Source organism: Bos javanicus, chromosome 7 (assembly GCF_032452875.1).
Source record: "Bos javanicus breed banteng chromosome 7, ARS-OSU_banteng_1.0, whole genome shotgun sequence".
Lineage (NCBI taxonomy): Eukaryota > Metazoa > Chordata > Mammalia > Artiodactyla > Bovidae > Bos > Bos javanicus.
The window spans coordinates 97,568,150-97,581,951 of record NC_083874.1 but is presented as its reverse complement, the minus strand read 5'-3'; the positions used below and the strand labels follow the sequence as shown (position 1 = coordinate 97,581,951).

The following is a 13,802-nucleotide window of genomic DNA, read 5'->3' as shown; positions in this document are numbered from 1 at the left end:
TCTCAAATATCTTAGGTGCCTCATCATTAGCAAACAATTAAAATAGTAATTTTTAGTAGTTTGTTGTTGGTTAGTTGCTCAATTGTGCCAGACTCTGTGACCTCCTGGACTGTAGCCTGCTAGGTTCCTCTGTCCATTGGGTTTTCCAGGCAAGAATACTGGAGTGGGTAGCCATTCCCTTCTCCAGGGGATCTTCCTGACTCAGGGATCGAACCCAGGTCTCCTGCATTGCAGGCAGATTTTTTTTTACTGCTGAGCCACCTGGGAAGACACATAATTTGTAGTATTTCTATTCATAAATGAAAGTGTGAGTTACTCAGTCGTGTCTCACTCTTTGCAACTCCATGGACTATAGCCCACCAGGTTCCTGTGTCCATGGAATTCTCCAGGCAACAAACAATACTGGAGTACATTGCCATTCCCGTCTCCAGGGGGTCTTCCAGACCCAGGATGGAACCCTAGTCTCCTGCGTTGCAGGTGGATTCTTTACTGTCTGAGCCACCTTCGCTATTCATAAAAGAACGTTTGTTTAATAGACTATTTAACCTGATGTTGTGAGCATTTCCCTTCAAGCAGGTACTATAACTGAGTGTAAACCATAGAGATTACATACAGAGGGCTTTCCAGGTGATGCTAGTGGTAAAGAACCCACTTGCCAATGCAGGAGATGTAAGAGATGCAGGTTCGATCCCTGGGTCGGGAAGATCCCCTGGAAGATGGCATGGCAACCCACTCCAGGATTCTTGCCTGGAGAATCCCATGGACAGAGGAGCCTGGGGGTGAACAGTCCATAGGATCACAGAGTCGGACACGACTGAAGTGACTTAGCACAAACCATACAGTAACAGTTTAAGATTATTGGGCTCATCTCACTGGCAAGCATGGGCTTTCTGGTCCCAGGGAGCCTGGATGCTAATCAGCTCCACCTCTCATGGCTTGGTGACCACAGTCTAACAGCTCAACCTCTGTCCTCAGTTTTCTCACGTCTCATAGAGTTTGCAAGGTGCCTGCCTTGTGTGGGGTCATAACAAACGATCAACAACCTCTAGACCTCTGTGGGACACAGGATAAGTCCAGTTCTAGAACTAGCTCCTCCCCTTTCACATGGCCTCCATCTCAATACTCCTAATAGATGTGTCAGGAAATGGTTACCATCTGCTTGAGGTCTTGCTGATTATAACAATCTTGTCTTACAGCTTGTTCTCAACTCACCCATTTTTTATCTCTTCTAATTCCAGTCCTAGCTCTCCTCTTGAGGGATCATAATGTTGAATTTCAGCTTGTCTTCTCTCCTCCTTCCCTCTCTTCCTTTCTCCCTTCCTTCCACAGATATTCTATTAATATGTGCTGGGCACCATGGTCTTCTCTAGGGACAAAATAGTAAATAGGAAACAAACAAACAAACAGAAAAACACCTCTGTCCTTATGGAGTTTACATCCTAGCAGGGGAAGCACAATTAACACTTAAACACGAAACGCAGTATACTGTAAGACAGGGAAGAAACAAACCACGCGGAGTCTGGGAGCAGAGAATGAGGGAGGGGGGATCATTGTAGATAGGACAGTCATGTGTCCAGAATAAAGCGGGCCACACCACTGATACCCTAGAGCTCCCAAGTGCCAAAACTGCAGAAGGCTGGGTAGCCGCGAAGGAGATCTCTGTGGCCATCCTGTGTTATGCTTGCTTACCTGGCCTAAGTCAGGCCAAAGAGATCCCCCAGGAACATGAGCTCTATGCAGGTGGGTAACTCAGTTGTCCCACCAGGAGTTCCTGTAAAGTAGAGGAACCAGCATGCAGAGTGAGACAGAAGAAAGCTCATTTAGAGTCAGAAGCAGAGATGAGATTTCAACAGCTTTCCAGACTGTTTCCAGCCTTGTGGGCCAGGTGCCATTTCTGCCCCAGATCCATTGTGTGAAAGTTCAGTTGCTCAGTCGTGTGCAACTCTTTGTGACCCCATGGACTGCAGCACGCCAGGCCTCCCTGTCCATCACCAGCTCCCAGAGTTTACTCAAACTCACGTGCATCGAGTCGGTGACGCCCTCCAACCATCTCATCCTGTCATCCCCTTCTCCTCCTGCCTTAAATCTTTCCCAGCATCAGGGTCTTTTCCAATGAGTCAGCTCTTCACATGAGGTGGCCAAAATATTGGAGTTTCAGCTTCAGCATCAGTCCTTCCAATGAACACCCAGGACTGATCTCCTTTAGGATGGACTGGTTGGATCTCCTTGCAGTCCAAGGGACTCTCAAGAGTCTTTTCAAACACCACAGTTCAAAAGCATCAATTCTTTGGTGCTCATCAAGTCTTCTTTCTTTATGGTCTATAAGATGTACTATAACTTAAAACAAGGCCCTCCTTTCTGCTTTTGTGCTTCGTAGTTTGAATTAGCTTTTGTTGATGAAATCAGACTCTTGATTCCATGTTAGTCCTTCCAATGCCTGAGGGATATATAACAAAATGTATAAGCAAATAACAGAAGGATGTAAAGGTTAATTTTATATGCCAATTTGATTGGGCTAAGGCATGCCCAGACATGATTTCTGGGTACGTCTGTGAACGTGCATCTGGAAGAGATTAGTGTTTGGTTCAGGAGACTGAGTAAAGGGACCATCTTCAGCAGTGTGGGCAGGCATCAGCCAACTGGGGGCCTGAATGGAACAAACGGTGGAGGTAGGCAGATTCTCTCTTCTTGAGCTGGGACAGCCAGCTCCTCCTGCCCTTGAATGCTGGAGCTCTTGGTTCTCAGGCCGCCAGACTCTGGGACTTCTCTGGGACTTACACCAGAGGTCCCTGCCAAGCCTTTGCACTCAGACTGAATTACAGTCAGGCTTTCCTGGTTCTCCAGCTTGTGCACAGCAGGTGGTGAGACTTCTCAGCCTCCACAACTGCAGAAGGCAGTTCCTGTAACAAATCTCTTCATGTGTCTGTTTTACTGGCTCTGTTTCTCTGGAGAACTAACTACATGGGGATATCCGATTCCTCCATGCTTTTCTTCAAAAATGCCTCAAGCACTGTGGTATCTCTAGTCTGTGTTTTATTCGCTGTCTACGAGTCTTCTCAGTCACCCCTGCTTCACCCTTTGCTTCTTTTGTCGCGTGTTTCATTTCTCTTTCCTGTTTCTATTGCTTTTGCAGTTGTTTCCCACACATTTGTCATTAACTTTTTCTCCAGTGTTGTCTTTTTATTGAATGTCTGCGCGCACTTTCTGGCAATTCCTCTCCTCTTCTTAATATGTGAAAAAAGTCCTCACACCAGTAGGACTGGCTCAAAGTTCGCCAGCCACCACGTTGGCCTCCCCCTTTTGTTCTCTCCATGTTCCTCTACAAGCGATTCTGAGAAGACAGCCATTGTTGTCAACAAGCTGGCTTAGTCTGCACAACTAGAAGAGATGGATGGGTTAGAGTTAAGTTACTGAAGGTCCTGCTGCTCAGCCTTCTACATGCAACTGGACCTAGGACGACACTTCAGAATGTCCTTCTCCAAAGGTGGGTGCTCTCTCCGTTGGGACTCCTACTTGCTAAGGTGTATATATATATATATATATATATACACACATATACACATACATATATATATATGACCAGAAATCTCCAGCAGTTATTTTATTGGTGGCAGAGTTCTTCCTGTCCCCAGGTCACTCTTAAGCCCTGAACTTCTGTCCAGGGCAAATGGTTGCTTACAAGTCAGGATTACTCTAGTGACTTCACTTTCACTTTTCACTTTCATCCATTGGAGAGGGAAATGGCAACCCACTCCAGTGTTCTTGCCTTGAGAATCCCAGGGACGGGGAGCCTGGTGGGTTGCCGTCTATGGGGTCGCACAGAGTTGGACATGACTGAAGCAACTTAGCAGCAGCAGAATCCTTCAAGAATTGGCACTGAGATCTGGGTGGGGGGCAGGGAGTGCAGTGAGGAGGCATCTGGTATGCAAGGCTTTTGCTTTTGGTCTCACCCATTCCCCTAGTGAGAGACTTTATTTTGGGGGCTCCAAAGTCAGTGCAGATGGTGACTGCAGCCATGAAATTAAAAGATGCTTGTTCCTTGGAAGAAAAGCTATGACCAACCTAGACAGCATATTAAAAAGCAGAGACATTACTTTACCAACAAAGGTCCACCTAGTCAAAGCTGTGTTTTTTCCAGTAGTCATGTATGGATGTGATAGTTGGATTATAAAGAAAGCTGAGCGCCGAAGAATTGATGCTTTTGAATTGTGGTGTTGGAGAAGACTCTTGAGAGTCCCTTGGACTGCAAGGAGATCCAACCAGTCCATACTAAAGGAAATTAGTCCTGAATACTCATTGGAAGGACTGATGCTGAAGGTGAAACTCCAATACTTTGGCCACCTGATGCGAAGATCAGGTGGGAAGATCCCCTGGAGAAGCCTGGTGGGCTATAGTCCATGGAGTCGCAAGACAGTCACACACGACTTAGCAGCTAAACAACAACAATAGTAAACACACAATTCTCCACCTCAGGTACATTTCTGTGTAATGTATGTTGAGGGGTGGGTCTGTACTAGGTGCTGTGCTGAGAACTTGCGATGTGGTAACATATTTACCTCTCACAGTGAATGTCTGAGATGTGAATTTCTATTGGGATCTTCATTTTAAAAATGAGGCCGTGGCTTGGGGTGTCTGAGGCTGAACGTCTGTACAGCGTATAGATTTGTACTCAGAACTGGGTGACTCCAGCATCCGTAATCTTGACCAGCGGGCTATGTTGTCTCCTCTAAGGAAGAGGATATAAAACCCACACTGACACACGAATGAACCCTTAGGACTGGCTCTTGGCCACACATGCAGTCAGTATGCCCTCCATATTCATCCTTCTGGTTTGTGAGCTCCATCAGTTCTGTTACTGCCCTCCCTTCCCAGGCCCGCAGATAAAACTTTCACGTCTTACCCAGCCTCTAAATATCATCCAAATGTCCATCTTGACAGGACACTGAGGATCTTATCTTTTGTGCTGCTGCTGCTGCTGCTAAGTTGCTTCAGTCGTGTCCGACTCTATGCGACCCCAGAGACGGCAGCCCACCAGGCTCCCCCATCCCTGGGATTCTCCAGGTCCCAGGTTATTTCACCATTCTCTTCTTCCCAAGAAGGAAGACGAACATTCACACAGTGACTCTGGCCCTGAATCTTACCCTGAGAGCGAGCCCATCGATAGTTCTCCACGGACCTCACCACACTGAGGGCCAACAAAGCATTAATGGGACTGCTACTTGGCAGCTCCAGAGAGGGTCTTGCGAGAAAATGAATTTACTGTCCCTGTCAATCCTCCCCTTCAGTGACTCCTATCTTACTGCTTCCTGTTAGAAGCTCTGGAAGCCCTTTATGCCATCCAATAGCATCCTTTCCCTTGGCAGGGCTACATTATTGATTGAGAGAATCTGGGTTTTTAAAATGTCATTTAAGGTAGGTGCAATTCATACTTGGTTAATTTGTATGTGGTTTGGTCACCACTTCCCTGGTGGCTCAGACGGTAAAGCGTCTGCCTACAATGCAGGAGACCCGGATTCCATCCCTGGGTCGGGAAGATCCCCTGGAGAAGGAAATGGCAACCCACTCCAGTATTCTTGCCTGGAAAATCCCATGGACGGAGGAGCCTGGTAGGCTGCAGTCCATGGGGTTGCAGAGTTGGACACAACTGAGCAATTTCACTTCACTTTTTTGGTCTATATCCACTCTGGTAGCAGAATGTTTCCTCTTTTTTTCATTCTTCTTCTGGAGTTTTCATTATTAAACTAAAAATGGCCCTAGAACTGTCACCCATCAAGAACCTTCAGTTAAAAAACATTGCCTGGTTGCTTTCTTCTGGTTGGAGTTTTTGGTTTTTTTAAATATAATTTTATTTATTATTTTTGGCTATGCTGGGTCTTCCCTGCCATCCAGGCTTTCTCTAGTTGCAGAGAGTGGGGCTACTTCTTAGTTGGGGTGCTCAGGCTTCTCATTGCAGTGGCTTCTCTTGCCGTGGAACACGGGCTCTGGGATGCGAGGGCTTCAGTAGTTGCAGTTCCCAGGGTCTAGAGAACAAGGCTCAACAGCTGTGGTGCGCCAGCTTAGTTGCTGTGTGGCACGTGGGATCTTCCTGGACCAGGGATCGAACCCATGTCTCCTGCAGTGGATGGCAGATTCTTTACCAGTGAGCAATTAGGGAAGCCCTGGTTGGCGTTTGATGGACCTACTTTAACATTTTAGTTGACAAGGCTGGTCTGTTCAACTGGTTAGAATGTCATTTTAACGAGGCCAGTGGCATATGTAGGATCTGTTAGTGTATCCTCCCGGAGTCTGGATGCCCAGACTCTTTATAAACCCACACAATGCTCGCAAGGAAGAGGGGACACAAAGACAGCCCCTCTCCAAGCACACAGTCCAGACATCACATTTAGGGCACAAGGGACTGTGTGTTCTATTACTGAGTTGATAGTGTTAAGCATCGTGCTTACTAGAGGTACTCGGGGCAAGAAGAACAGTAAATTCAAAAGAAAATACCATCGAAATGAAAACGTGAATGTGACTCATCCAATTCAAAGACACGCTGAAAATGGATGCAGGCAGAAACAATATGGTAGGCTAGGGGGTGAGATAGCAAAGAACTGGGGCCTGCTCCGTGCTTCTTGAATGGCTGGGTTACATTCTCTATGGGGGAGATGTTCCTTGGTTCACGTACAAACAGATCACTGTTTGTGGGAACGGGAAAAACTGAGGAGAAAGTATCTTGGCCCAGAAAGGACGGCAGAAATCCCTGTGCTTTATTCCAGATTACAGGCATTAGGATGCTGCTAAATGCTGTGGCTACCAAAACAGAGAGAGAGAGAGAGAGAAACTGAGATAACAGGATTCTTAAAATCTGTTAGTCACCACTTGCTTTTCAAGAGCAAGCTTCTTTTTAAGGCTTTGGACAGCTGCTCAAACTTCCATCCCTGAAAAGCTGGAGGTCTGGATGTGAATACAGTGAAGAATGTTTTTCCTCTTAAGCACAGACTTCACGGTGACATAGATTATTTCTTAGTGTTCGTCAGTACAGACATAAGCACTCAGCAGCTGGAACACTGGCATCTTACTTTGTGTGGGTGGCTCAGTTGGCATCATTTTCCTTTTTTATTTGTTCTGAAAGGCCACACATAAACACCGCATGTAAGGGTTAACTTTCTCTTTTAAAAAATGACTATGTATGTCTCCCCAATCAGAATTCGCTCCATTTAGTATTCTACCCAGTGGCGTGAACAGTGCGTTTCTGTGTCTTCAGTTTGGGTTTAATTCTCTCAAGCTTTTCTACCCTTTGGCATGTTTCTTGAACAAAGACCAAATTGTGATCTTGTGATGTCTCTTTCTAGAACACCCAAGAAGTGAGAATTTTAAAAAGTTTACCAATCCAGAAAATCCTGCCCCAATATCCTCCCCACCAGGACTAACGAAGTTGCTACCATCCAAGCTGCCTTCAAAGAACCAAATGCAGGTTCCATGCTTGCAGGGGACCAAAATCAACACTAAAAAAAGACCTTTGGGATGATAACCGTGGACTAATCTCACAGATTCTGACTTATTTCCAATTGCCTAGAAATTAAAAAAGGAAAAACTATAGTAGTGATATAGTTCAGAAAATAAGTGAGTTTGTGGACAGGTTGAACGACTCACTGTCAGTAACCATGTAGGATTTTGTACACGTACCCCCTCACTCCCTTTCTCCTGCTATTTCTCCACTCTTCCAGCAGGTGGCACTACAGTCACAGAACAAACATTCCACAGCAGGGTATGTAACTTTATTTTTCTACCATAATAATTTAAAGTATTTACACACTGCACACTCACTGTTTTACACAGATACTTATTCATATACCTATGAACCACATCTAAAGGTTTCTTTGTAAAGACTCGACACACTGTGGGGGTTTCCGAGCGTAACAAAGAGAAGGGAAGGACAAAAAAACAGTTTTGAGTCTTCAGACAGCCATGTGGTGCATCTGTGAAAACCAGTGTGTTCCCACAAGATTAAGCTCCCCCAGAAGACGTCCTACCTAACGTGTGAGTATGACCCAAAACGCTTCTGGTTAAGGGGGGGATTTCAAAAACCAACATGTGCAAGGAACATTTTTCTTTTTCCTCCCCAGACATTCTATCAAAGAAACAGAAGAAAATAAACCAGGCCCTTCTCTAGAGAAATACCTGTATTTCTGAAACAGTTATCCATGGGGAAGACTTCAGAGTCATAGAGAGACACTGACTGCAAAGGGAAAACAGCCAAATCCACTGGTACTAAGAGACGTGATGCAACCTTTCCAGGTAAATGATGCAGCAAAAAAAAACCCAGTTTCCTCTTCCCAGGTATTTGGAGAGGCAGTTGTTTTGCTTTTGCTGAAAAGGACACAGGTATGTTACATCATGTACACACTAAACCCAGACATCGTAGAAAACCTCTACCGCTTTCCACTTTTAGACTATTTGCACAAAAATAGTGGTTAGAGGTACCCTAAATATTTTTCCTCCTGCATTCTACTCGGTTACATAACAGAAGTACTAGCTAACTACAGCTTCTGACCTGGGCACGTGATTCCATAAGGGAACAAGAGCAGTCACCGTTCAGAGCTGATGGCAGGCAGGCCCCCGTTCGGCTTTGATACAAGGATAACAGGTTTGGGTTCAGCTCTCTGGCGCTGCATCTTTGCCCAGTAAGAGGCAGGATGCCTCTGGGATTTTCCCAGACTGGCCAAGATCATTCTCTCGTACATTGGAAGATGGGCTAGAGAGAAGCTTTGCCACCTCTGGTGAGTCGACAGCTCCATGCTGTGACCAACAGATCAGTTCACAAAGAAACAGAACTTTCACGAAGCGACATCCTCTTTGCTACCAGTCTGGTAGTGCCACTCATCAAAAGGAAGAAATTAACCCGGCCAACTAAAACTACGCACAACCTTGACCCAAATCTCTGTGGCCTTTCAAGTTCACCGTCTGTTTGCATTTACGTAAATGACTCAAGTACAAACTCTACCACTAATTCTTAGAACCAGATATTTACATTTTAGGTATAACAATAGAAACCTACCTATCCTGGAGTTCATGTTCTCAGCTACTGCTCTTGCCTTTGGGTGGTGGTGGTTTCCTTTTTTCAAGAGGTGCCAACAAGGATGGAATGGAAGAAGGAAGGAGTTGCTCGTGTAGCTCAGTGAAATCACTATCAAGTTACACGAGCAACTAATAGTCAACCTATGCATATTAAGAGGGAAAGTGACTACATGGAGAGGCCACGTGGGGAGCCTGGCCAGTGGGAATGACCAACCAGCACCCAGTCAAGCTGCATACAGGGTCAGGCCAAAGAAAAACGTCTGTTGTCAGGACCCCAGTCCATCCCACCACACACACAGACGCAAAGTGGGAGACTGGGGAAGACCACGGTGTGGGAGACAAGGAAGAGGAAATCTTTGTGATGGGGTCTGGGTCTTCACATGAAAGAATCTAATACACCCCAGAGCCTGGGCTCCCGGGCTCCAACACTGAGCCTGGGGAGGGCTTACTGGGTGTGGACATGGTGAGTACAAGTCCAGACAGCCAGAGAGGAGGCGGCTGAGAACGCGGGCTTGTACAAATCACAGAGGGAAGAGCAAGGCACGATCGCTGCACTTACAGGTTTGCACTTTCTTTGTTCAATGTAGAATGGAGTTAAAAGAGGGAAAAGTGACAGTTTGAACAGGGAATGAGGGATGACAAAAGTCTGAGAGGGCTCTTGCAAGATGCCTGGTATCTCCTTACCCATTGCCATCTGGAGCCCCTCCTGACCTAGAAAAACAGCAGTTCCATACGTTTAACCTACCACGCTCTAAGTGCTCAGATGTATCAATCCTAGTTAATAAGAACTGTGCTAACATTCTCCCCACCCTCTGAAAACAAGTGGCAGCTGTCCAAGAGGGAGAGGGCTTCCCAGAATCAGTGTTTAACAACCGAAAACACCTGTCGTGGGGTGGGGTGGGGCGGTTAACAATCCTTCCACGTGGAGTGAGGGCAGGAGAAGCGGGCAAGGACCTAGTTCCAAGGAACGAGGCAGTGGCACCAGGAGGGCAGCAGTTGAAAGCTGGGCACGCAGCGATGGCCAAGGCTGTAGGCCGTGAGGGCACCGCCAGCAAGAGCTGCAAACAAGGTCGCCGGTCCTCTTCCAAGGGCGCGCCGCATACGGTGTCTGTGCGCGTGTACTATATACGTACTGACCAGGTACACACATAAATATTTAATATATAAAAAATAAAGTGCTTTCTAACAGGTCCCCGGGCAGGGACGTTATAAAACATTTCACAAAACTGCAAAAAAAAAAAAAAAAAAGGTAACGGTCCAAGAACACTACATCCAACATTATGTGGAACATAGCCAAACGCGATATGTACAAATCAGGTGGGCATCCCGGGACACACGCATCCTGTCATATACATGGTATATACATATATACTCTTTTTACTCAATATATTATGACAATATATATTTTTTAAAAATTTTGTTATAGACAGGAGAAACGGAACAGAAAAAAAAAAAAAACGAAAAAGATAATCCCCTACAAAAACACAACTAGGATCAAGCATGTGAGTCCCAGACTGACAGACGACAGGGGGCGTCCACGGGGAGCCCCGCGGGCACTGCTCGGGAAAATATGCCAGCGTTCCTTCCTGGGGTGCAGCGCCTCCACGTCCTCCAGGGCGCTGTGCGCGGCGGCCGTGAAGTTGGCGTCGCCGGTGGTGAGCAGGTCAAAGACGCAGGACTGGAAGTAGATGTCCTTCACCGGCATCTGCTCGTGGCACCGTGCGCTGGCTGTCTCCAGCGTGTAGCCGGGCCAGGCCGGGGCCGCGGGGCTGCGGGGCAGGCCGGGCCCCAGGATGGCGGACACCTGGCCCTGCCCGTCGTCGATGCGCTCGCCCAGGGGGCAGCCGGTCACGCACAGCTGCAGGTCCTGGCTCTCCTCGTAGGCCATGGCCAGCGCCTCGGGCATGCGGATGGCCAGCGTCAGGTAGCGGCCCAGCTGCCGCACGAACACCGTGGTCCCCATGTAGCGTGCGTGCATCTCCACTGAGCGGCCGCTCTCTCGCTCCACGATCCGCAAGCTCTTGGGGTCGCCGTCCCCGCCGCTGGTGCTGCCGTCCACGAAGGCGGCCGGCAGGTCATCAGTCACGGCTTGGTACACTTTCTGATCCGTACACTCCCGGTGCGCTTTGAAGATGATGGTGATCTGTGGGGGAAGGAAGGTGGACAAAGTTTTAACACAGATGGGAGAGATATGGGCGACAGCATCCTTGGGCCATGAGAGGGGCCCTCCAGTTCTGGAGGCTGAACCAGCTAGAGACAGAATCTCCCAACTCAGACTGTATCTGCTTCTGCCTTGCATGTGAATGGTGTCACTGTTAGGGACAATTTTGAAGACCCTGTGCATTCATTCACTGGAAGGATGGATGCTGAAGCTGAAACTCTAATACTCTGGCCATCTGATGAGAAGAGCTGACTCATCGGAAAAGACCCTGATGCTGGGAAAGATTGAGGGCAGGAGGAGAAGGGGACAACAGGGGATGAGATGGTTGGATGGCATCACCAACTCAATGGACCTGAGTTTGAGTAAACCCTGGGAGTTGGTGATGGACAGGGAGGCCTGGCGTGCTGCAGTCCATGGGGTCGCAAGAGTCAGACAGGACTGAGCCACTGAATTGAACTGATGTATTTTTTCTTGATGTGGACTTTTTTTTTTAAAACTTTTTATTTTATATTAGAGAGCAGCTGATTAATAATGTTGCGATAGTTTCCGGTGGACAGCAAGACTCAACCATACACATACGTGTATTCATTCTGATGTGGACCATTTTTTAAAAGTCTTTATTGAATTTGTTATGATATTGTTTCAGTCTTGTGTTTTTGTTTTTTTGGTTTTTTTTGGCCATGAGGCAGGTGGGATCTTAGCCCTCTCACCAGGGATCGAACCTGCACTTCTCTACACGGGAAGGTGAAGAAGTCTTAACCACTAGACAGCCAGGGGAGTCCCAAAGACCTACGTATTTAGAATGAAAAACTGACACAGATCCAGAGAGTGTGTATCAGCAAAAGAATTTCATTTTCCTAAGACAGAAAAATGTTGTTGTTGGGCTATAGGCAAGTTTTATTGATCATGTGTATCCTGTCTCCTTCCAAAGACAGATGAGTTGTGGTAGATAGCTCTGAGAAAAAAAGAAAGAAGATTCCTTTCTGAGTTATGCAGACGCTCTAAGTGGCTTCATTAATAATAAACCTACCAGAACTGTGATTTCTAAAAAGTTTCTCCCTTGGACTCTAAAACAATATCCTATGACTCATCACTACCAACTGAGCTATACACACACACTCAGGGAAGAGACAGAAAGCTGAAGAGGGGGCCAGCCCAGCAACAGCGATCAACCACGTGCCTCAGGAAAGATTCTCTAAGTCTCTTAATCAAACGTTTCACATGACCGGCTAATCTTTGGGACCGCGAAAGCACTTGGCAAGTGCACTCCCAAGCACTGGCAGGGAATAAATACCCTAAACCTAGTTACAGCAAATGTTTTCCCCAAAGAGCATGCTGGCCCTTCAGCTTCTCAAAAATCTGTTCCCCAGTCAACTCTCAACTCTCCAAATTAAGCAGAAAATTCATGGAGGAAAAAAAAATCTACTGATAATATAAAAACTTCCCTTTAGTGAACTTACTTTCTTTCCTTAATTAGAACAGTACTTAGAAAAAAAAAACAACAACAACTCTGAGCACCGTCACCTCTAACATCCTCGACATCTCTGCTACAGGGGATAGAAAGATGCTAAGACAGATACGGGCTTCTGGATCACACAAGGTGGGAAAATGGTCCCCAAGCGGTGGGGCGGGGGGCGGGGGTGGGGGTGGGGGGGCGGGGAACGACAACATTTTGAGATTTGAGTTATTGTCTGTAAGTGAGGTAATGGCTTATTATGCTTTCTTCTTGAAAAAAAGAAAAAAGTATCAGGTGACTTCAGTCAAGGAGGAAGGGAGACAGGCCAAACACTCTACAAATTACTCTGGATGGAGGCAAACGGCCACCTCCTGCAAGGGGACTAATCAAAACAATAGACCCTTGTTAAAAAGGCCACGAGGGCCTCCCTCCCCACCCTTCTCCCTACAAGCCCTCCCAGCCACCCTCAGGTTTATGTCTGAAGGCTTTCCCCCTGGCTCAGCCAGCATTTGCTCATGCTATTTAATTCCACATGTTCCCACTGGTGTTACTTGACTGGAATTTTCCAGCCATTTCATTTCACTTCAGCCAGTTGTAAAGTCAGATCCGAACCAGCTGTGGCTGCAGCAACTGGTTAAATTCATATCCGTTGTTTGCAGCTGCAACCAAAAGCCAGACAATGCACTGTGAGAATGCCTGGTGTTCTCCCTGCCTAATTACTCTGAGCCACAATTTAATTTCATGACCAGCCTTCTCACGTTTCAACACCTTCCTAACAACCTGAAGGAGGTGTACCAGAGATGACTTCAGGAAATTTGCTGTGCATCCAACCATACGACCTTCCAGAGCGAGTGGGATTTTTCGAGCTAGATATCTAATGGGACTATAAAATAGATTTATTTGGTGACTCTAAAGACAGTTTGACAAGTGCTTTTTAGAGGCAAGCTGGGATCTCTTGGAGGTGAAAAGATTAATTCAAGTAAAGTCTGCACCTGACTGGACTGCAAGTTAATACAGATGGCTACAGTAAGAGTAACAGACTTCGCATACAGCCGCTGTCCTCATTTTCAACCAGAGCATCCACGCTCAGAGTAACTGAATTCTTCTACAACAGCTAAGCCATTT

The 13,802-nt window shown here is 46.7% G+C and overlaps 1 protein-coding gene across 1 annotated transcript in view; it reads right to left on the bottom strand.

The window, feature by feature from the left end:
* Positions 1–7,738: 7,738 nt before the first annotated feature.
* RGMB (repulsive guidance molecule BMP co-receptor b) overlaps positions 7,739–13,802 on the bottom strand; it is a 28,466-nt gene continuing 22,402 nt past the window's right edge. Inside the window, exon 5 of the mRNA XM_061424462.1 lies at positions 7,739–11,203. Coding sequence (XP_061280446.1) covers positions 10,535–11,203 — 669 coding nt within the window. The 3' untranslated portion in view covers positions 7,739–10,534. The remainder of the gene's footprint in view (positions 11,204–13,802) is intronic.